General features: G+C 35.0%; 1 protein-coding gene across 41 annotated transcripts in view; it reads left to right on the forward strand.

Moving 5' to 3' along the window:
- Positions 1–19461, forward strand: part of LOC122249917 (uncharacterized) — a 39588-nt gene extending 20127 nt beyond the window's left edge. For 12 of the 41 annotated variants that reach the window (XM_086536309.1, XM_086536310.1, XM_086536286.1 and 9 more), the window contains 8 exons: positions 733–1795; positions 8194–8561; positions 8611–9664; positions 10825–11844; positions 12040–13565; positions 13614–16871; positions 16920–18164; positions 18212–19461. In XM_086536309.1, coding sequence (XP_086392435.1) covers positions 17223–18164; positions 18212–18286 — 1017 coding nt within the window. In that variant the 5' untranslated portion in view covers positions 733–1795; positions 8194–8561; positions 8611–9664; ... (2 more) ...; positions 13614–16871; positions 16920–17222 and the 3' untranslated portion in view covers positions 18287–19461. Of the gene's footprint in view, positions 1–99; positions 1796–2601; positions 8060–8193; positions 8562–8610; positions 10767–10824; positions 11845–12039; positions 16872–16919; positions 18165–18211 lie in introns of those variants that run through there. The other 29 variants (XM_086536317.1, XM_086536326.1, XM_086536301.1 and 26 more) reach the window with 28 other exon arrangements.
- Positions 19462–23924: the final 4463 nt, after the last annotated feature.

Consider the following 23924-nt stretch of genomic DNA (forward strand, 5'->3'; position numbering starts at 1 on the left):
ATGGATGATAATCTGGGTAGAGTAATAAGAAGGAAAATTTTGAAAGGTATGGATGACACCCAAGGTAGAGTAATAAGAAAGGTAGATTTAAAAGGTATGGATGAAAATCAGGGTAGAGTAACAGAAAAGGAAAGATTTGAAAGGTATTAATGCCATCCTGAGTAGAACAATAAAAAAGTTAGGTTTGAAAGATACGGATGACACTCAGGGTAGAGTAACAAAAAGGAAAGATTTGAAAGGTATGGATGGTACCCAGGGTAGAGTAATATGAAAGGTAGATTTGAAAGATATGGATGATGACCTGGGAAGAGTAAGGTGTGAATAATTCTCAGGGTAGAGGTATTCTAACATGCTGGTCAGAGTAGTAAAAAATGTCGATTTGAAAGATGTGAGTAATAAAAATGTAGATTTTAAAGGTATAAATGGCTCCGTGGTTAGAAAAGATCACGGAAAGACGAACAAAATATGATATAAAATAAGATATGAATATTATTATGTAGATGGTAAAAAATGAAAGGGGATGTTTTAAAGACTATTGATAACACCGTGGGTATGATAACACAAAAGGCAGATTTGAAAATTACGAAAAGTAAGGATGACACCCTGGATGAGTAATAAGAAAGGTAGATTTGAAAGGCATGGATGACACCCGGGGTAGAATAACAAAAAAGAAAGATTTAAAAGGTATGGATGACGCCCTGGGTAGAGTAATAAGAAATGTAGATTTGAAAGGTATGGATGACACCCTGGGTAAAGTAACAAAAAAAACAAGATTCTAAAAGTATGGATGATACCCTAGGAAGAATAACAACAAAGGAAGATATGGCACCCTGGGTAGAGTAACAAAAAAATAACAGTTAAAAGGCATATATGATACCCTGTGTAGAGTAACGAAAACGATAGATTTGAAATAAATGGATAACACCCTAGGTAGAGTAATAGGAAAAGTACATTTGAAAAGTATGGATGATACCCAGGGTTGAGTTAAAAAAGAAGAAGAGAGATTTGAATGGTATGGAAGACACCCTGGGTAGAGAAATATAAAGGTATATTTGAAAGGTATGGTTGATACCCAGGGCAGAATAACAAAAAAGAGATTTGAAAGGTATGGATGACACCCTGGGTTTAGTAATAAGAAAGAAAGATTTGAATGGTATTGATGACACCCTGGGTAGAGTAATAAGAAAAATAAATTTGAAAGGTATGGATGACACCCAAGGTAGAGTAACAGAAAAGGAAAGATTTGAAAGGTATTAATGACATCCTGAATAGATCAATAAGAAGTTAGGTCTGAAAGATACGGATGACACCCAGGGTAGAGTAACAAAAAGGAAAGATTTGAAAGGTATGGATGGTACCCAGGGTAGAGTAATATGAAAGGTAGATTTGAAAGGTATGGATGACACCCTGGATAAAGTAGCAAAATGAGATTTGAAAGATATGGATGATGACCTGGGAAGAGTAAGGTATGAATAATTCTCAGGGTAGAGGTATTCTAACATGCTGGTCAGAGTAGTAAAAAATGTCGATTTGAAAGATGTGAGTAATAAAAATGTAGATTTTAAAGGTATAAATGGCTTCGTGGTTAGAAAAGATCACGGAAAGACGAACAAAATATGATATAAAATAAGATATGAATATTATTATGTAGATGGTAAAAGATGAAAGCAATTAAGGGGATGTTTTAAAGACTATTGATAACACCGTGGGTATGATAACACAAAAGGCAAATTTGAAAATAACGAAAAGTAAGGATGACACCCTGGATGAGTAATAAGAATGGTAGATTTGAAAGGCATGGGTGACACCCAGGGTAGAATAACAAAAAATAAAGATTTAAAAGGTATGGATGACGCCCTGGGTAAAGTAATAAGAAAGATACATTTGAAAGGTATGGACACCCTGGGTAAAGTAACAAAAAAACAAGATTCTAAAAGTATGGATGATACCCTAGGAAGAATAACAACAAAGGTAGATTATTTAAAATATGGATGACACCCTAGGTAGAGTAACACAAAATTAATAGTTAAAAGGCATACATGATACCCTGCGTAGAGTAACAAAAACGATAGATTTGAAAGAAATGGATGACACCTTAGGTAGAGTAATAGGAAAAGTACATTTGAAAGGTATGGATGACACTCTATGTAGAGTAATAAGAAAGAAAGATTTAAATGGTATTGATGACACCCTGGGTAGAGTAATAAGAAAGAAAGATTTGAATGGTATTGATGATACCCTGGGTAGAGTAATAAGAAAGATACATTTGAAAGGTATGGATGAGACCCTGGGTAAAGTAACAAAAAAACAAGATTCTAAAAGTATGGATGATACCCTAGGAAGAATAACAACAAAGGTATATCATTTAAGATATGGATGACACCCTGGGTAGAGTAACAAAAATTAATAGTTAAAAGGCATATATGATACCCTGTGTAGAGTAACGAAAACGATAGATTTAAAATAAATGGATGACACCCTTGGTAGAGTAATAGGAAAAGTACATTTGAAAGGTATGGATGATACCCAGGGTTGAGTTAAAAAAGAAGAGAAATTTGAAAGGTATTAATGACATCCAGGTTAGAATAATAAGAGAGGTAGATTTGAAAGGTATAGATGACACCCTGGGTAGAGAAATATAAAGGTACATTTGAAAGGTATGGATGATATCCAGGGCAGAGTAACAAAAAAGAGATTTGAACGGTATGGATGACACCCTGGGTAGAGTAATAAGAAAGGTATATTTGAAAGGTATGGATGACACCCAGGGTAGAGTAACAAAAAGGAAAGATTTGAAAGGTATGGATGGTACCCAGGGTAGAGTAATATGAAAGGTAGATTTGAAAGGTATGGATGACACCCTGGATAAAGTAGCAAAATGAGATTTGAAAATTATGGATGATGCCCTAGGAAGAGTAAGGTATGAATTATACCCAGGGTAGAGGTATTCTAACATGCTGGTCAGAGTTGTAAAAAAAATGTAGATTTGAAAGATGTGAGTAATAAAAATGTAGATTTTAATGGTATAGATGGCTCCCTGGGTAAACATTAAATCCTGCGTAGAGAAGATCACGGAAAGACGAACAAAATATGATATAGAATAAGATATGAATATTATTATGCAGATGGTAAAAGATGAAAGCAATTAAGTGGATGATTTAAGGACTATTGATAACACCGTGGGTATGATAACACAAAAGGCAGATTTGAAAAGTACGAAAAGTAAGGATGTCACCCTGGATGAATAATAAGAAAGGTAGATTTGAAAGGCATGGATGACACCCAGGATAGAATAACAAAAAAAAAAAGATTTTAAAGGTATGGATGACGCCCTGGGTAGAGTAATAAGAAAGGTAGATTTGAAAGGTATGAATGACACCCTGGGTAAAGCAATAAGAAAGATACATTTGAAAGGTATGGATGACATCCTGGGTAAAGTAACAAAAAAAAACAAGATTCTAAAAGTATGGATGCTACCCTAGAAAGAATAACAACAAAGGTAGATTATTCAAGATATGGATGACACTCTGGGTAGAGTAACAAAAACTAAAGATTTGAAAGGTATGGATGACACTCGAGATAAAACAACCAAAAAATAAAGATTTGAAAGGTATGGATGATACAATGGGTAGATTTGAAAGGCAAGGATGACATTCAGGGTAGAATAACAAAAAATAGATGTTTGAAAGGTATGGGTGACACCTTGGATAGAGTAATAATAAAGGTAGATTTGGCAGGTATGGATGACACCCTGGGTAGAGTAACAAAAAGGAAAGATTCGAAAGGTATGGATAATGCCCTTGGTTGAATAGATTTAGAAAGAATGGCTAGAATATGAAAGGTTTGAGTTATACCCTGGGCAAAATTTTACAAAAGATATAACTGAAATATGAAAGGTATGATGTATTAAAAAGAAAACAAAAACGTTGGTCAGTCTAATAAAAAATTAAGGTTTGGGTAGAGTAACAAGAAAAGTAGATTTGAAAGGTAAGGATGACACCCTGGGAAGAAAAAAATATTTGAATGGTATGGATGACACCCTGGGTAAAGTCGCGAAATTTAAAGATTTAAAAGGTACGGATAATACCCTGGGAAAAGATATTCTAAGATATTCAAACACGCTAGCCAGAGTTGTGAAAATGTAGATATGAAAGATACGAATAACACCGTGGGCAGAGTAATACAAAAGGTAGACTTTACTGGTAGGAATGACACCCTGGGTAGAGATCATACCCTGGGTAAAGAAGATCAATGGAAAATATGAAATATATCATATTATCATACAGATGGTATTAATAAACGGTGAAAGCAATCAACTTGGATGACGACCTGGGAAAAGTAAGAAAAGTAGAATTGGAAGGGTATGGATGATAAAAAAAGGTAAAGTAACAAAAATGAAAGGTTTGAAAAGTATGAATTACACCCTGGTTAGAATAAAAAAAAGAAAGGTTTTAAAGATATGACACCCTGGGTAGAGTAACAAGAAAGTTAGAGTTGGAAGGAATGGATGACATCCAGGATAGAGTAACGAAAAAAAAAAAAAGGTTTGAAAGGTATTAATGACATTCTGGGTAGAGTAACAAAAATATTAACATTGAAATGCATGGATGACACCCAGGGTAGAGTAACAAAGAAGAAAGATTTGAAAGGTATGGATGACACCCTGGGTAGAGTCATAAAGTAAATTTGAAAGGTATGGATGACACCCCGGGTAGAGTAACAAAAAAGAAAGATTTGAAAGGTATGAATGACATCCTGGATAGAGTAATAAGAAAGGTTTGGATGGTACCCAGGGTAAAGTAACCAAAAGGAAAGATTTGAAAAATATAGATGACAGCCTGGGTAGAGTAATAAGAAATGTGTTTTAGAAAGGTATGGATGACACCAAAAGTTGAGTAACAACAACAACTAATCGAAAGGTATGGAGGCCATCCTGGTTAGAGTAATAAGAAAGGTTGTTGAAAGGTTTGGATGATACCCAAAGTTGAGTAACACCACCACCAACAACAAAAAAGATTCGAAAGGTATGGATGGCATCCTGGGTAGAGTAACAAGAAAGGTAGATTTTAAAGCTATGGATAACACTTAGGGTTGAGTAACAAACAAAAATAAATAGTCGAAAAGTATGGATGATATTTTAATATTTTGAAATAATATTTCAAAGGTATGGCTAACATCCTGGGTAAAGAAGCAAAAAAGTAAGATTTGAAAGGTACTGATGACACCCTGGAAAGATTAAGGTATGAATTTTAGCACGGGAAGAGGTATTCTAACATGCTGGTCAGAGTAGTAAAAATATCGATTGGAAAGGTGCGGATAATACCCTGGGCAGAGTAATAAAAATGCAGATCTTAATGGTGTCAGTATGAAAGATATGAATACAATTATAAAGATGAAAGTAATTAGCTTATGGATATGGATGACATCTTGGTAGAGTAACAAAAATGGTAGATTTTAAAGGAATGGATGACACCCTGGGTTGAGTAATAAAAGAGGTACATTTGAAAGACATGGATGACACACGCGGTAGAGTAACAAAAAAGAAAGATTTGAAAGGTATGGATGACACCCTGGGTAGAGTAAAAAAAGGAAAGAAATATTTCAAAGGAATGGATGACACCCAGGGTAATAATAACACCCAGGAGTAATAATAAAAGTAAATTTGAAAGATATGGATGACTCTCTGGGTAGGGAAATAAAAGAGGTAGATTTGAAAGGTATGGATGACACCCAATGTAGAGTAAAAGAAAAGAAAGAATTAAAAGGTATGAATGACACCCAGGATAGAGTAACAATAAAGAAAGATTTGAAAGGTATGGATGACACCCTGGGTGGAGTAATAAGAAAGGCATATTTGAAAGGTATGGATCACACCCAGGGTAGAGTAACAAAAAAGAAGGCTTTGAAAGGAATGGATGACACCCTGGGTAAAGCAATAAGAAAGATACATTTGAAAGGTATGGATGACATCCTGGGTAGAGTAATAAGAAAGGTAGATTTGAAAGATATGGATGACACTTGGGGTAGAAAAAAAAATATGAAAGGCGTGGATGACACCCTAGGTTGAATTAATTAAGAGGTAATGGCAAAGATATGAAAGCTTGGAGTTATACCCCGGGCAGAGTTTAACAAAAGGTAAAAGTTGATGGTTAAGAGAAAATAGCTAAATTATGAAGAGATTTACAAAAGGGAAAACTGGAAGATTAAGTGACGCCCTGGGTAGAGTATAAAAAAAAGTCGTTTCTTATGCTATGGCTGACACCTAAGATAGTGTCAAATATATGGTAGAAATGTAAGGGTCAAATCTATGGTAGAAATGTAAGGGTCAAATATATGGTAGAAATGTAAGGGTCAAATCTATGGTAGAAATGTAAGGGTCAAATATATGGTAGAAATGTAAGGGTTAAATAATGAATGCAGGTAAAATATGAAAGATATTTATAGAGATAGTAAAAAACGCTCATTCAGAGTAGTAGAAAATGTAGATTTGAAAGATTTGCACAACACCCTGGGTAGAGTAACAAAAAAGAAAAAGTAACAAAGAAAAAGAAAAAGAAAAGGAGTGGATGACACCTTGGGTAGAGTAACAAAAAAAAAAAAAAAAAAAAATAGTGTTGAAGGTTATGGATGATACCTAGGGTAGAGAAACAAAAAAATGTAGACTTGAAATGTGTGGATGAGCCCCTGGAGTTTTAAAAACAGAGAGATAACAGTGACGTCCTGGGTTGAGAAAAGGTCGACTCTAATGCTATGTCTAACATCTTAGTGTCAAATATATGGTAGAAATGAAATGGTTGAATGAAAAAAGTAAAATATGAAAAGTCTGAAACATACGCTGGGAAGAGTTATTCAAGCACACTGGACAGTGTAGTTGAAATTGTATATTTTATTGGTATGAATGACACCCTAGGTAGAGATTATACCCTAGGTAGAAAATATCAAGGGAAACAAATAAAATAATATAGATGGTAATAGAAAGATGAAAGTAATGTATGACTCCTTGGGTAGAGTTATAAAAAAGGTATATTTGAAAGTTATGGATGACTCCTTGGGTAGAGTTATAAAAAAGGTATATTTGAAAGTTATGGATGACTCCTTGGGTATGGATGATAATCAGGGTAGAGTACCAAAAATGAATATTTTAAAGGTATGGATGGCAACCAGGGTAGAGTAACAAACAAGATTCTAAAAGTATAGATAATACCCTAGGAAGAATAACAACAAAGGTAGATTTGTAAGATATGGATGACACCCTGGGTAGAGTAACCAAAAATGAATAGTTAAAAGGCATGTATGATAACCTGTGTAGAGTAATAAAAACGATAGATTTGAAAGAAATGGATGACACCTTAGGTAGAGTAATAGGAAAAGTACATTTGAAAGGTATGGATGATACCCAGGGTTGAGTAACAAAAAAGAGAGAGATTTGAAAAGTATGGCACCCTGGGTAGCGTAATATAAAGGTACATTTGGAAGTTATGGATGACACCCTGGGTTGAGTAATATAAAGGTATATTTGAAAGGTATGGTTGATAACCAGGGAGTTGAAAGGAATGGATGACACCCTGGGTAGAGTAATAAGAAAGGTAGATTTGAAAGGTATGGATGACACCCTGGGTAGAGTAATATGAAAGGTAGATTTGAAAGGTATGGATGACACCCTGGATAAAGTAGCAAAATGATATTTGAAAATTACGGATGACGACCTGGGAAGAGTAAGGTATGAATAATTCTCAGGGTAGAGGTATTCTAACACGCTGGTCAGAGTAGTAAAAAATGTAGATTTGAAAGATGTGAGTAATAAAAATGTAGATTTTAAAGGTATAAATGGCTCCGTGGTTAGAAAAGATCACGGAAAGACGAACAAAATATGATATAAATTAAGATATGAATATTATTATGTAGATGGTAAAAGATGAAAGCAATTAACTTATCAAAAGTGGATGATTTAAAGGCTATTGATAACACCGTGGGTATGGTAACACGAAAGGTAGATATGAAAAGTATGAAAAGTAAGGATGACACCCTGGGTGAGTAATAAGAAAGGTAGATTTGAAAGGCATGGATGACACCCAGGGTAGAATAACAAAGATTTAAAAGGTATGGATGACACCCTGGGTAGAGTAATAAGAAAGGTAGATTTGAAAGGTATGGGTGACACCCAAGGTTGAGTAACAAAAAAAGATTTGAAAGGCATGGATGGCACCCAGGGTAGAATAACAAAAAAGAAAGATTTGAAAGACATGGATGACACCCTGGGTAGAGTAATAGAAAAGGTAGATTTGAAAGGTATGGATGATACCCTGGGTAGAGTAGCAAAAACTAAAGATTTGAAAGGTATGGATGACACCCTGGGTAGAGTAACAAAAGCTAAAGATTTGAAAGGTATGGATGACACCCTGGGTAGAGTAACAAAAGCTAAAGATTTGAAAGGTATGGATGATACAGTGGGTAGATTTGAAAAGCATGGATGACATCGAGGGTAGAATAACAAAAAAATAAATATTTGAAAGGTATGGGCGACACCCTGGATAGAGTAATAAGAAAGGTAGATTTGACAGGTATGGATGACACAGAGAGGATAGAACAATAAAAATAATGATTTGAAAGGTATGGATGATGCCCTTGGTTGAATAGATTAAGAAAAAATGGCTAAAATATGAATTTGAATTATACCCTGGGCAAAATGAAATATAAAAGGTATGAGTTATTGAAAAAAAAGTTGGTCAGTGTATTAAAAAATAAAGGTTTGGGTAGAGTAACAAGAAAAGTAGATTTGAAAGGTATGGATGACACCCTGGGTAGAAAAGAATATATGAATGGCATGGATGATACCCTGGGTAGAGTAGCAAAATGTAAAGATTTAAAAGGTATGGATGATACCCTGGGAAAAGATATTCAAAGATATTCAAACACACTGGCCAGAGTAATACGAAAGGTAGATTTGAAAGATATGGATGACACACAGGGTAGAGTAACAAAAAGGAAAGATTTGAAAGGTATGGATGGTACCCAGGGTAGAGTAATAAAAAAGGTAGATTTGAAAGGTATGGATGACACCCTGGGTAAAGTAACAAAAAAACAAGATTCTAAAAGTATGGATGATACTCTAGGAAGAATAACAACAAAGGTAGATTATTTAAGATATGGATGACACCCTGGGTAGAGCAACACAAAATTAATAGTTAAAAGGCATATATGATACCCTGTGCAGAGATAGATTTGAAATAAATGGATGACACCCTAGGTAGAGTAATAAGAAAAGTACATTTGAAAGGTATGGATGATACCCAGGGTTGAGTTAAAAAAGAAGAAGAGAGATTTGAAAGGTATTAATGACATCCAGGCTAGAATAATAAGAGAGGTAGATTTGAAAGGTATGGATGACACCCTGGGTAGAGTAATAAAAAAGAAAGAGTTGAAAGGTATGGATGATATCCAGGGCAGAGTAACAAAAAAGAGATTTGAAAGGTATGGATGACACCCTGGGTAGAGTAATAAGAAAGGTATATTTGAAAGGTATGGATGACACCCAAGGTAGAGTAACAGAAAAGGAAAGATTTGAAAGGTATTAATGCCATCCTGAGTAGAACAATAAGAAAGTTAAGTTTGAAAGATAAGGATGACACTCAGGGTAGAGTAACAAAAAGGAAAGATTTGAAAGGTATGGATGGTACCCAGGGTAGAGTAATATGAAAGGTAGATTTGAAAGGTATGGATGATGACCTGGGAAGAGTAAGGTATGAATAATTCTCAGGGTAGAGGTATTCTAACACGCTGGTCAGAGTAGTAAAAAATGTAGATTTGAAAGATGTGAGTAATAAAAATGTAGATTTTAAAGGTATAAATGGCTCCGTGGTTAGAAAAGATCACGGAAAGACGAACAAAATATGATATAAAATAAGATATGAATATTATTATGTAGATGGTAAAATATGAAAGGGGATGTTTTAAAGGCTATTGATAACACCGTGGGTATGATAACACAAAAGGCAGATTTGAAAATTACGAAAAGTAAGGATGACACCCTGGATGAGTAATAAGAAAGGTAGATTTGAAAGGCATGGATGACACCCAGGGTAGAATAACAAAAAAGAAAGATTTAAAAGGTATGGATGACGCCCTGGGTAGAGTAATAAGAAAGGTAGATTTGAAAGGTATGGATGACACCCTGGGTAAAGTAATAAGAAAGATACATTTGAAAGGTATGGATGACACCCTGGGTAAAGTAACAAAAAAAAACAAGATTCTAAAAGTATGGATGATACCCTAGGAAGAATAACAACAAAGGAAGATATGGATGACACCCTGGGTAGAGTAACAAAAAAATAACAGTTAAATGGCATATATGATACCCTGTGTAGAGTAACGAAAACGATAGATTTGAAAGAAATGGATAACACCCTAGGTAGAGTAATAGGAAAAGTACATTTGAAAAGTATGGATGATACCCAGGGTTGAGTTAAAAAAGAAGAAGAGAGATTTGAATGGTATGGAAGACACCCTGGGTAGAGAAATATAAAGGTATATTTGAAAGGTATGGTTGATACCCAGGGCAGAATAACAAATAAGAGATTTGAAAGGTATGGATGACACCCTGGGTTTAGTAATAAGAAAGAAAGATTTGAATGGTATTGATGACACCCTGGGTAGAGTAATAAGAAAAATAAATTTGAAAGGTATGGATGACACCCAAGGTAGAGTAACAGAAAAGGAAAGATTTGAAAGGTATTAATGACATCCTGAGTAAATCAATAAGAAGTTAGGTCTGAAAGATACGGATGACACCCAGGGTAGAGTAACAGAAAAGGAATGATTTGAAAGGTATGGATGGTACCCAGGGTAGAGTAATATGAAAGGTAGATTTGAAAGGTATGGATGACACCCTGGATAAAGTAGCAAAATGAGATTTGAAATTTACGGATGACGCCCTGGGAAGAGTAAGGTATGAATGATACCCAGGGTAGAGGTATTCTAACACGCTGGTCAGAGTAGTAAAAAATGTTGATTTGAAAGATGTGAGTAATAAAAATGTAGATTTTAAAGGTATAGATGGCTCCCTGGGTAAAGATCAAACCGTGGTTAGAAAAGATCACGGAAAGACGAACAAAATATGATATAAACTAAGATTTGAATATTATTATGTAGATGGTAAAAGATGAAAGCAATTAAGTGGATGATTTAAAGACTATTGATAACACCGTAGGTATGATAACACAAAAGGCAGATTTGAAAAGTACGAAAAGTAAGGATGACACCCTGGATGAGTAATAAGAAAGGTAGATTTGAAAGGCATGGATGACACCCTGGGTAGAATAACAAAAAAAAAAAAGATTTAAAAGGTATGGATGACGCCCTGGGTAGAGTAATAAGAAAGGTAGATTTGAAAGGTATGGATGACACCCAAGGTAGAGTAACAGAAAAGGAAGGATTTGTAAGGCATTAATGACATCCTGAGTAGAGCAATAAGAAAGTTAGGTTTGAAAGATACGGATGACACCCAGGGTAGAGTAACAAAAAGGAAAGATTTGAAAGGTATGGATGGTACCCAGGGTAGAGTAATATGAAAGGTAGATTTGAAAGGTATGGATGCCACACTGGGTAAAGTAACAAAAAAAGAAAAAAGAAAGAAAAAAGGTATAGGTGATACCCAGGATAGAGTAATAAGAAAGATACATTTGAAAGTTATGGATGATAATTAGGATATGGATGACAACCCGGGTAGAGTAACAAACAAGATTCTAAAAGTATGGATGATACCCTAGAAAGAATAACAACAAAGGTAGATTATTTAAAATATGGATGACACCCTGGGTAGAGTAACAAAAAGGAAAGATTTGAAAGGTATGGTTGGTACCCAGGGTAGAGTAATAAGAAAGGAAAGATTTGAAAGGTATGGATGACACCCTGGGTAGAGTAATAAGAAAGGTAGATTTGAAAGGTATGGATGACACCCTGGGTAGAGTAATAAGAAAGGAAAGATTTGAAAGGTATGGATGACACCCTGGGTAGAGTAATAAGAAAGGAAAGATTTGAAAGGTATGGATGGTACCCAGGGTAGAGTAATATGAAAGGTAGATTTGAAAGGTATGGATGACACCCTGGATAAAGTAGCAAAATGATATTTGAAAATTACGGATGATGCCCTAGGAAGAGTAAGGTATGAATAATACCCAGGGTAGAGGTATTCTAACATGCTGGTCAGAGTTGTAAAAAAAATGTAGATTTGAAAGATGTGAGTAATAAAAATGTAGATTTTAATGGTATAGATGGCTCCCTGGGTAAACATTAAATCCTGGATAGAGAAGATCACGGAAAGACGAACAAAATATGATATAAAATAAGATATGAATATTATTAGGCAGTTGGTAAAAGATGAAAGCAATTAAGTGGATGATTTAAGGACTATTGATAACACCGTGGGTATGATAACACAAAAGGCAGATTTGAAAAGTACGAAAAGTAAGGATGACACCTTGGATGAGTAATAAAAAAGGTAGATTTGAAAGGCATGGATGACACCCAGGGTAGAATAACAAAAAAGAAAGATTTAAAAGGTATGGATGACGCCCTGGGTAGAGTAATAAGAAAGATAGATTTGAAAGGTGTGGATGACACCCTGGGTAAAGTAACAAAAAAACAATATTCCAAAAGTATGGATGATACCCTAGGAAGAATAACAACAAAGGTAGATTATTTAAGATATGGATGACACCCTGGGTAGAGTAACAAAAAAATAATAGTTAAAAGGCATATATGATACCCTGTGTAGAGTAACGAAAACGATAGATTTGAAATAAATGGATGACACCCTAGGTAGAGTAATAAGAAAAGTACATTTGAAAGGTATGGATGATACCCAGGGTTGAGTTAAAAAAGAAGAAGAGAGATTTGAAAGGTATTAATGACATCCAGGCTAGAATAATAAGAGAGGTAGATTTGTAAGGTATGGAAGACACCCTGGGTAGAGAAATATAAAGGTACATTTGAAAGGTATGGATGACACCCAGGGTAGAGTAACAAAAAGGAAAGATTTGAAAGGTATGGATGGTACCCAGGGTAGAGTAATATGAAAGGTAGATTTGAAAGGTATGGATGACACCCTGGATAAAGTAGCAAAATGATATTTGAAAATTACGGATGATGCCCTAGGAAGAGTAAGGTATGAATAATACCCAGGGTAGAGGTATTCTAACATGCTGGTCAGAGTTGTGAAAAAAATGTAGATTTGAAAGATGTGAGTAATAAAAATGTAGATTTTAATGGTATAGATGGCTCCCTGGGTAAACATTAAATCCTGGATAGAGAAGATCACGGAAAGACGAACAAAATATGATATAGAATAAGATATGAATATTATTATGCAAATGGTAAAAGATGAAAGCAATTAAGTGGATGATTTAAGGACTATTGATAACACCGTGGGTATGATAACACAAAAGGCAGATTTGAAAAGTACGAAAAGTAAGGATGACACCTTGGATGAGTAATAAAAAAGGTAGATTTGAAAGGCATGGATGACACCCAGGGTAGAATAACAAAAAAAAAAAAAAAAGATTTAAAAGGTATGGATGACGCCCTGGGTAGAGTAATAAGAAAGGTAGATTTGAAAGGTATGGATGACACCCTGGGTAAAGTAATAAGAAAGATACATATGAAAGGCATGGATGACACCCAGGGTAGAATAACAAAAAAGAAAGATTTAAAAGGTATGGATGACGCCCTGGGTAGAGTAATAAGAAAGGTAGATTTGAAAGGTATGGATGACACCCTGGGTAAAGTAATAAGAAAGGTAGATTTGAAAGGCACGGATGACACCCAGGGTAGAATAACAAAAAAGAAAGATTTAAAAGGTATGGATGACGCCCTGGGTAGAGTAATAAGAAAGGTAGATTTGAAAGGTATGAATGACACCCTGGGTAAAGTAACAAAAAAAACAAGATTCTAAAAGTATGGATGCTACCCTAGAAAGAATAACAACAAAGGTAGACTATTCAAGATATGGATGACACTCTGGGTAGAGTAACAAAAACTAAAGATTTGAAAGGTATGGATGACACCCTTGGTAGAACAATAAGAAGGATAAATTTGAAAGGTATGGATGACACTCGAGATAAAACAACCAAAAAATAAAGATTTGAAAGGTATGGATGATACAATGGGTAGATTTGAAAGGCAAGGATGACATCCAGGGTAGAATAACAAAAAATAAATATTTGAAAGGTATGGGTGACACCTTGGATAGAGTAATAATAAAGGTAGATTTGGCAGGTATGGATGACACCCTGGGTAGAGTAACAAAAAAGAAAGATTTGAAAGATATGGATGATGCCCTTGGTTGAATAGATTTAGAAAGAATGGCTAGAATATGAAAGGTTTGAGTTATACCCTGGGCAAAATTTTACAAAAGATATGACTGAAATATGAAAGGTATGATTTATTAAAAAGAAAACAAAAACGTTGGTCAGTGTAATAAAAAAATAAGGTTTGGGTAGAGTAACAAGAAAAGTAGATTTGAAAGGTAAGGATGTCACCCTGGGTAGAAAAGAATATTTGAATGGTATGGATGACACCCAGGGTAAAGTAGCGAAATATAAAGATTTAAAAGGTACGGATGATACCCTGGGAAAAGATATTCTAAGATATTCAAACACGCTAGCCAGAGTTGTGAAAATGTAGATTTGAAAGATACGAATAACACCGTGGGCAGAGTAATACAAAAGGTAGACTTTACTGGTAGGAATGACACCCTGGGTAGAGATCATACCCTGGGTAAAGAAGATCAGTGGAAAATATGAAATATATCATATAATCATACAGATGGTATTAATAAACGGTGAAAGCAATCAACTTGGATGACGACCTGGGAAGAGTAAGAAAAGTAGAATTGGAAAGGTATGGATGATAAAAAAAGGTAAAGTAACAAAAATGAAAGGTTTGAAAAGTATGAATTACACCCTGGTTAGAATAACAAAAAAGAAAGGTTTTAAAGATATGACACCCTGGGTAGAGTAACAAGAAAGTTAGATTTGGAAGGAATGGATGACATCCAGGATAGAGTAACGAACAAAAAAAGGTTTGAAAGGTATTAATGACATTCTGGGTAGAGTAACAAAAATATTAACATTGAAATGTATGGATGTCACCCTGGGTAGAGTAATATGAAAGATATATCTGAAAGGTAGGGATGAAACTCTAGGTTGAATACTTAAGAGTGGATGGCTAAAATATGAAAGGATTGAGTTATACTCTGCGCAACATTGAAAGTGAGTAGAGTAACACGAAAGAAATATTTGAACGGTATATGGATGACACCCTGGGTGGAGTAATAAGAAAGGCATAATTGAAAGGTATGGATGACACCCAGGGTAGAGTAACAAAAAAGATAGATTTGAAAGATATGGATGACACTTAGGGTAGAAAATAAATAAAATAAAGATATGAAAGGCGTGGATGACACCCTAGGTTAATGAAATAAGAGGTAATGACAAAGATATGAAAGCTTGGAGTTATACCCCGGGCAGAGTTTAACAAAAGGTAAAAGTTAATGGTTAAGTGACTCTCTGGGTAAAGTAAAAAAAATATTTTAGAGATATAGATACCACCCTGGGTTGAAGAGTTTAAGAGAAAATAGCTAAAATATGAAGAGATTTACAAAAGGCAAAACTGGAAGATTAAGTGACGCCCTTGGTAGAGTATAAAAACGTCGATTCCAATGCTATGACTGACACCTAAGATAGTGTCAAATATATGGTAGAAATGTAAGGGTCAAATATATGGTATATGGTAGAAATGTAAGGGTTAAATAATGAATGCAGGTAAAATATGAAAAAAAAGGCTCGTCAGAGTAGTATAAAATGTATATTTGAAAGATTTGCACAACACCCTGGGTAGAATAACAAAAGAGAAAAAGTAACAAAGAAAAAGAAAAGGAGTGGATGACACCTTGGGTAGAGTAACAAAAAAAAAATAGTGTTGAAGGTGATGGATGATACCTAGGGTAGAGAGAGAAAAAAAATGTAGATTTGAAATGTATGGATGACACCCTGGAGTTTTAAAAACAGTAAAAGTGAGAGACAACCGTGACGTCCTGGGTAGAGAAAAGGTCGATTCTAATGCTATGACTAACATCTTAGTGTCAAATATATGGTAGAAATGAATTGGTTGTATGAAAAAGTAAAATATAAAAAGTCTGAATTATACGATGGGTAGAGTTATTCAAGCACACTGGACAGTGTAGTTGAAATTGTATATTTTATTGGTATGAATGACACCCTAGGTAGAGATCATGCCCTAGGTAGAAAATATCAAGGGAAACAAGTAAAATAATACAGATGGTAATAGAAAGATGAAAGTAATGGATGATTCCTTGGGTAGAGTAATAAAAAAATATATTTGAAAGCTATGGATGACTCCTTGGGTAGAGTACAAAAAAGGTAAATTTTACAGGTATGGACGACACCCTGATTAGAGTAACAAAAAAATATATATTTGAAAGGTGTGGATCCACTAAAATGGTAGATCTGAAGGGTATGGAAGATACCCAGAGTAGAGTATAAAAAAAAAGATGGTATGGATAACACCCTGGGTAGAGGAACAAAAAATACATATTTAAAAGGTATGGATGACACCCTGGGTAGAGTAAGAAGAAAGGTAAATATGAAATAAGTGGATGACATCCAGGGTAAAGTAACAAAAATGGTAAATATGAAAGGAAGAGTAACAAAAAATATTTGAAAGATATGGATGACACCCCGGGTAGAGTAAGAAGAAAGGTAGATTTGAAAGATATGGATGACACCCTGGGTAGAGTAAGAAGAAAGGTAGATTTGAAAGATATGGATGACACCCTGGGTAGAGTAAGAAGAAAGGTAGATTTGGAAAGTATGGATGACGCTCAGGGTTAAGTAACAAGAAAGGTAGATTTGAAAGATATGGATGACACCCTGGGTAGAGTAAGAAGAAAGGTAGATTTGAAAGATATGGATGACACCCTGGGTAGAGTAAGAAGAAAGGTAGATTTGAAAGATATGGATGACACCCTGGGTAGAGTAAGAAGAAAGGTAGATTTGTAAGATATGGATGACACCCTGGGTAGAGTAAGAAGAAAGGTAGATTTGAAAGATATGGATGACACCCTGGGTAGAGTAAGAAGAAAGGTAGATTTGAAAGATATGGATGATACCCCGGGTAGAGTAAAAAGAAAGGTAAATTTATAAGATATGGATGACATTCCGGGTAGAGTAAAAAGAAAGGTAGATATGAAAGATATGGATGATACCCCGGGTAGAGTAAAAAGAAAGGTAGATTTGAAAGATATGGATGACACCCCGGGTAGAGTAAAAAGAAAGGTAGATTTGAAAGATATGGATGACACCCCGGGTAGAGTAAGAAGAAAGGTAGATTTGAAAGATATGGATGATACCCCGGGTAGAGTAAAAAGAAAGGTAGATCTGAAAGATATGGATGACACCCTGGGTAGAGTAAGAAGAAAAGTAGATTTGAAAGATATGGATGACACCCTGGGTAGAGTAAGAAGAAAGGTAGATTTGAAAGACATGGATGACACCCCGGGTAGAGTAAAAAGAAAGGTAGATTTGAAAGACATGGATGACACCCCGGGTAGAGTAAAAAGAAAAGTAGATTTGAAAGATATGGATGACACCCCGGGTAGAGTAAAAAGAAAGGTAGATCTGAAATATATGGATGACACCCCGGGTAGAGTAAAAAGAAAGGTAGATCTGAAAGATATGGATGACACCCCGGGTAGAGTAAAAAGAAAGGTATATTTGAAAGATATGGATAACTCGGGTAGAGTAAATAGAAAGGTAGATCTGAAAGATATGGGTGACATCCCGGGTAGAGTAAGAAGAAAAGTAGATTTGAAAGATATGGATGACACCCCGGGTAGAGTAAGAAGAAAAGTAGATTTGAAAGATATGGATGACACCCTGGGTAGAGTAAGAAGAAAGGTAGATTTGAAAGATATGGGTGACACCCCGGGTAGAGTAAAAAGAAAGGTAGATCTGAAAGATATGGATGACACCCCGGGTAGAGTAAAAAGAAAGGTAGATCTGAAAGATATGGGTGACACCCCGGGTAGAGTAAAAAGAAAGGTAGATCTGAAAGATATGGATGACACCCCGGGTAGAGTAAAAAGAAAGGTAGATCTGAAAGATATGGGTGACATCCCGGGTAGAGTAAGAGAAAGGTAGATTTGAAAGATATGGATGACACCCCGGGTAGAGTAAGAAGAAAAGTGTGGAGAACACCCAGGTTAGAGTAACAACGAGGAAAGAATAAAAAGATATGGGTGACACCCTGGGTTATGAAAAATATTTTTTTTTAGTATGGATGACACCCTGTGCAGCATAAAGAATAGGTATTGGAAAAGTGTAGATAACACCCTGGGTAGAGAAACAAAAAATAAAGATTAAGAAAAACGGTTAAAATATGAAAGGTAGAGTTTTATATTAGGTAAAAGTGAAAGATTAAAGTGATACCGTGGGTAGAGTATTAAAAAACGTCGATTCAAATGGTATGACTGACACCTTAGAGAAACTCGAATATGTGGTAGAATTACAAGGGTTGAATTAAATAGCAGGTTTAATATGAATCGGAATGAATTATACCCCGGGGTAGAATTATACAAAGATGCTGGACAGAGTGGTATTTTTTTTTTAGATTTGAGAGATACCATGGGTAGAGAATATCAAGGGAATTGAGTAAGGTACGAAATACATGAACAGAATTATACAGATGATAGTAGTGGAACTAGATTTGAAAGACGTGTATAATACCCTGGGTAAGGTAACAATAGCTATATGGTATAGATGACGCCCTGGGTAAGGTAACAATATTTGTATAGTATGGATGTCACCCAGGGCAGAGTAACAATAAAGGTTGATTTGAAAGGTATGGATGACACCCAGGGTAAAGTGATAAAAAAGAAAGATTTGAAAGGTATGGATGACACCCAGGGTAGAGTAATAATAAAAATAAAGATTTGAAAGGTATGAATGACACCCGGAATAGTGTTACAGAGAAGGTACATTTGAAAGATATAACTGATATCTTAAATTAAGCAGATTACTGGTGAATGGGTAAAATATGAACGATTTGAGTTATACCATGGGCAGAGTCTTACGTATGGTTAAAGTGAAAGATGAAGGGACGCCCTGGGCAGAGTATTATAAGAGATATGAATGGTATGGTTGATACTTTAGATGGAGTCAAACGTATGGTTGAAATGAAAGGGTTAGATTAAAAGAAAGGACAGGAGTGATAAGTATGGGTAACACCTAGCGGAGAGTAATATAAAAAGTACAAAATTAACGGTATTCTTAAGATAAAGTAACAGTTCCTGGGTAGAGTGAGGTATGGATGACGATCTGGCTTAACTATTTCAAAAGATAGAAATAAACGGTTACACGAAGGTTTGAATAAGGAAAAAAAGGAAAATGGGAAAAGTAAAAGATAAAATGACTATCAGTAAAAATGAATGATATTTGAGGAGAAGTTAATATGAAAGTTATGAATGGCAAAGTGGGTTGAGTGGTAGAGAAAGGAAGTTTAAGATAAAGTAAGAGTAAATCATTGAATAAAACCAGGGAATGCGCCCCAGAGAAATTGCAATAGAAAACTAAATAAGATATGAATGATAATGAAAAGTATATACGACTGGTGTATGACATCCTGGGTAAAAGACGCAAGTGGTTTAGTGTGAATGACATCAGGTTAACTGATACAAAGAAAAAGGTTCTGTGTGTAACTGTCACTGGGTAAAGTAACACGAAATGGCAACAACTGAAGGCGTAGGTGCGCCATGTGTAGAGAATTTAAAAAGCTGGAAAATGGATATGAATAAATACTAGAGACGAAGTGTTAAGCAACGTGCAAGGGGAAGAAGTAAAAGGTACGAATGGGAACTTCGGTTGAATATTAAAAATGTAAATATGAAAGGTTTTAGTAACATCATAGTCGGGGTGATTCAAATGAGAAGTTTCTAGAACAAATAAAAAAATGTATGAATGACTCCCAGAATAAAGTAATACAAATGGTACAAGTAACAAGGAAAGGCAAACGTGGAAGATTTGAATGATACCCTTGCATAAGTAATGAAGAGTATTACTAAATGATAGCGTAACACAAAAGGAATCATATAAAGGGAAAAATTTATGTTATGAACGGCACCCTTAAAGTATGAATGGAATGGGTAGAATAATACGGAAGTTGAATTCCGGGTAAGATGTAATGAACGATATCTTAGGTAGACTATTACAAAAGGTAGATAATTAAACGTAAGAAACAGTTCGTGAGAGGTAACAACCCGGGTAATATGATGCAATATTATGAATGATTCCCCGTGTAGAATAATAGAAAGGGAAGAAATGATCAATTAGAATGATACTCAGAGTAGAGAATGAAAGTTCCGAATGACTCTCGTGGAAAAAGAGAGAAAGAAAGAAAGAAAGAGAGAAAGAAAGAAAGAAAAAAAAGCAAGAAAGAAAGAAAGAAAGAAAGAAAAAAAAAGCAAGAAAGAAAGAAAGAAAGAAAGAAAAAAAAAGCACGGGAGATGTGAATGACCTTTGGTAGAAAGAAAGGGTAAAAAGGTGTTGGGCTAAAGTATTATTGGACTTTTGATTTGTCAAATCAAAGGTATAAATGAAAAGTATGAGAGACGTTTTGGTTGAAAATGTCTGAACGATTCCATGATAGAGTATTACAGAGGAGAAAACGTGAAAATGAAAGGTATTAAAGACAAATGAGGTAAAGAAATTAAACCATTAACAACGCCACAGTGGTAAAGAAAGGTATAAAATGAGAGAGAAAGCGAAAGGTATGAATAGTACTAAAGTAAGAGTAATATCAATACAAAGAACACGAAAAATATCATAAAAGGTAAACTGGTACAGGCATGTAATACTGAGAATGGAAGAGGTCAGCCTCGAAGTGCTTGTTGATAATGCTAGCATGTTTAAAGTGGGAAAGAATAATGGTAAAGCAAGCATATATTGTATTTGATAATCACGTAAAAAAATATGAAAGGTTCCAATAAGCCCTCGGGTGGAAACATACATGATGACATGGTCGGGATGTGGGGAGCAATTCAATAAGGGTTCCGAATTCCGAATAACACCTAACATTATAACATTTTAAGGAGGAAGTGTTTATTTCACATGACGGTTCTGTGAGAAGAAATTCTAGGGAGTGATTAAGGCATGGGGAGTTCATAAGATATATGAAGAGAGAGAGAGAGAGAGAGAGAGAGAGAGAGAGAGAGAGAGAGAGAGAGAGAGAGAGAGAGAGAGAGAGAGAGAGAGAGAGAGAGAGAGAGAGAGAAAGAGAGAAACAAGGAATTTATGAATGACACCTTGGATGTATAGTGAAAAGTTTGAATGACAATTCCTCCCTCATAAGTTACGCCCTGGATTGAACAATAAAAGTTAAGAGTGATATCCCGGGTAGATTGATATGAACGGGAAAAAAGAAACACGATAGGATAGAACAGGGATGTCCCAAGAAGACTAAAGTGGAAAGGTAAACAAAGTTAGTTATAAGAAGAGAATTAAATACTTGTGTGAAAAGTACAATAATGAATAAGGTATGTTAAGGGAATTAACAACCTAGGTAGATTAACATAACACGTAGAACATCGAGAGTTAAAAGTATTATCCCGGGTTAATCTGTATAGAAGGTAGAACACGGTAACAACCGAGATAGATAAATGTGAAAGAAAGAATTTTGAAAGATACAGGTGAGGCCCCGGGCAAGTTAACACCAAAGTAGTTATAACATCGGGGCGTAGATTGATATGGAAAGAAGAATAGTGAAAAGAAGAATGATTTCCTGAAGGGAAACGTAATTCACACAGTACACAGTATGTTTCCGGGCAGTAAAACAAGGTGTGAATTACTTGCTGGGTAAAGTATTGAGAAAGGTAAACCAGTAAAACGTACACATGGCATTTTGAGCGTGAAAAGCAACAACTTAAGATTGAAATGTGTAAAATGATACGAATTAAAGCGAAAAATTGAAAAAAAACATGGTGAAAGATGATAATGAAAGTTAAGACTGACAGCTTGGTTTGAGTATAATGGAAAAAATACAGAAATTGTTGATATGAATAACATTCACGGTTGAATATCGAGAGAAATCCCGTGAATAAAGACACAACTAAGTACTGTGAAAGTTTAAAGAATGAAGCAGCATGAGAGAGAATGATATACAGTAGACGGTAGAAGAATGAATGGGTCGAATACTATCTTGCATAAAGTAAGGTAAAAATGAATGGCTGGTTGAATTAAGGTGATACAATTATCCGGGGAGGATATTAGTGATATTCAAGGTATATCATGGTAAAACATATATGCCTGAGTAGATTAAGGTGGGAGGTTTATCTACGCGAACTTAGTATGATATTCTGCGTGCATTAAAGTTAAAGGTGTACGTCTTGATATATTAAGGTGAAAGGATGAAAGGATTATCAACTTGATATATGAATAGAAAAATTAACCTAAGAATGCTCTTTTGAGTAGACTAAGATGAAAGGTTTAAATCCGAAAGATATACGTGATAGCTTTGGTAGATTAAGGTGCAAGGCTTTCCAACGATGTATTTGGTAAATTGAAGCAAAACGTTTTGGCAAAAGGTGTATTTCTGGATGAACTGACACGGAAAATTTATCTTAGAAAGATATAAAGAATCCTGCGTATATTAAGGTGAAATGATATATCTACAGAAGCTATGTGAAATAATGGGGGGATTAAGGACGAAAGTTTATTTACACAAGACATGAATGATATTATGTGTACATTTTATCATATATAAGGCACGCCAATGAGCAGAAGTAATGCGAAGAACAATTTTTGTCTGTTACCTTTTTTTATTTTATTTTTTTTAGCATGGCTGAGCTTTGATAAGAAAGGCATGAACAATATCCTGTAATTAGGGAAAGGAAAGGTAAAAGTGTAAGGTAAAAGTTCAAAGCAGCTTTTAAATTGAAAAGTGGTACAAATCTAGTGATGGATGGCATCGCGAAGACAGGAAGTAAATGTGAATGGTAAAATGTTAGCGGCATGAATTGTAAGTAACGATAGATAATTTATAAGTATAAGTAATAACAATGAAAGGTACAGATTCAATGCTGACAAAGCAAAATCGTAATACAGTGATCAAGGTAGACCAATACAAATAATAAGTCACTTAAAAGGTATGAATGGTAACCCGGGAAGAAGAAAATGAAAAATAGACCAATAACACTCAAATATTAGTTGACATTAAAGGTCTGAAGGGTGTCTGGGTAGAACATATCAGCATTTAATACTTAAGTGCAAGATCGAATAATGAAAAAAGTACGAATGATACAAAGAGAAATACAGAAAAGTATGCATGCTATGGAAATGAATGTGAAATGGATAGAAAGACATGAATGAATTGAGGCTGAAGCTAAAATGTGTATATGATGTCTCGGGTAGAGATGCGAAAAAAGTTGAATTGAATATCGCATATCTAGGGTAAAACGTCACAATATAAAATTACATGATGTGTTAACTGAGACGAAATAATAATTCATGGAAAAGTATAACCGATACTCTGAGTAATATAATAGAAATAGCAGGGGAGTGAAAGGCATGACTGGACTTAGTAACTTTGTCGGGTAGAATGTCACGAAAATTGAATAGAAGAAAGGTAGAACATAAAGGGGGGACTGACATCGTAAATATGGTAATGTAAGAAGGTGAGGAATGACAGAGAAGTGAATAATACTCGGGTAAAGTGGTATGAAAAATACCATAATATTGTAATAACTATATATTATGATAAGTTATGAGTCATATTGGGTGAGTCAGTTGAAAGTCACATCAACGGAGGTGTGATTTTCTGGGTAGTTTATAAGAAAAAAATGAAAGTTAAACATAACT

This window comes from Penaeus japonicus, unplaced genomic scaffold, assembly GCF_977035675.1.
Source record: "Penaeus japonicus unplaced genomic scaffold, GWHDUDI00000001_assembly GWHDUDI00000004, whole genome shotgun sequence".
In the NCBI taxonomy this organism is placed as follows: Eukaryota; Metazoa; Arthropoda; class Malacostraca; order Decapoda; family Penaeidae; genus Penaeus; species Penaeus japonicus.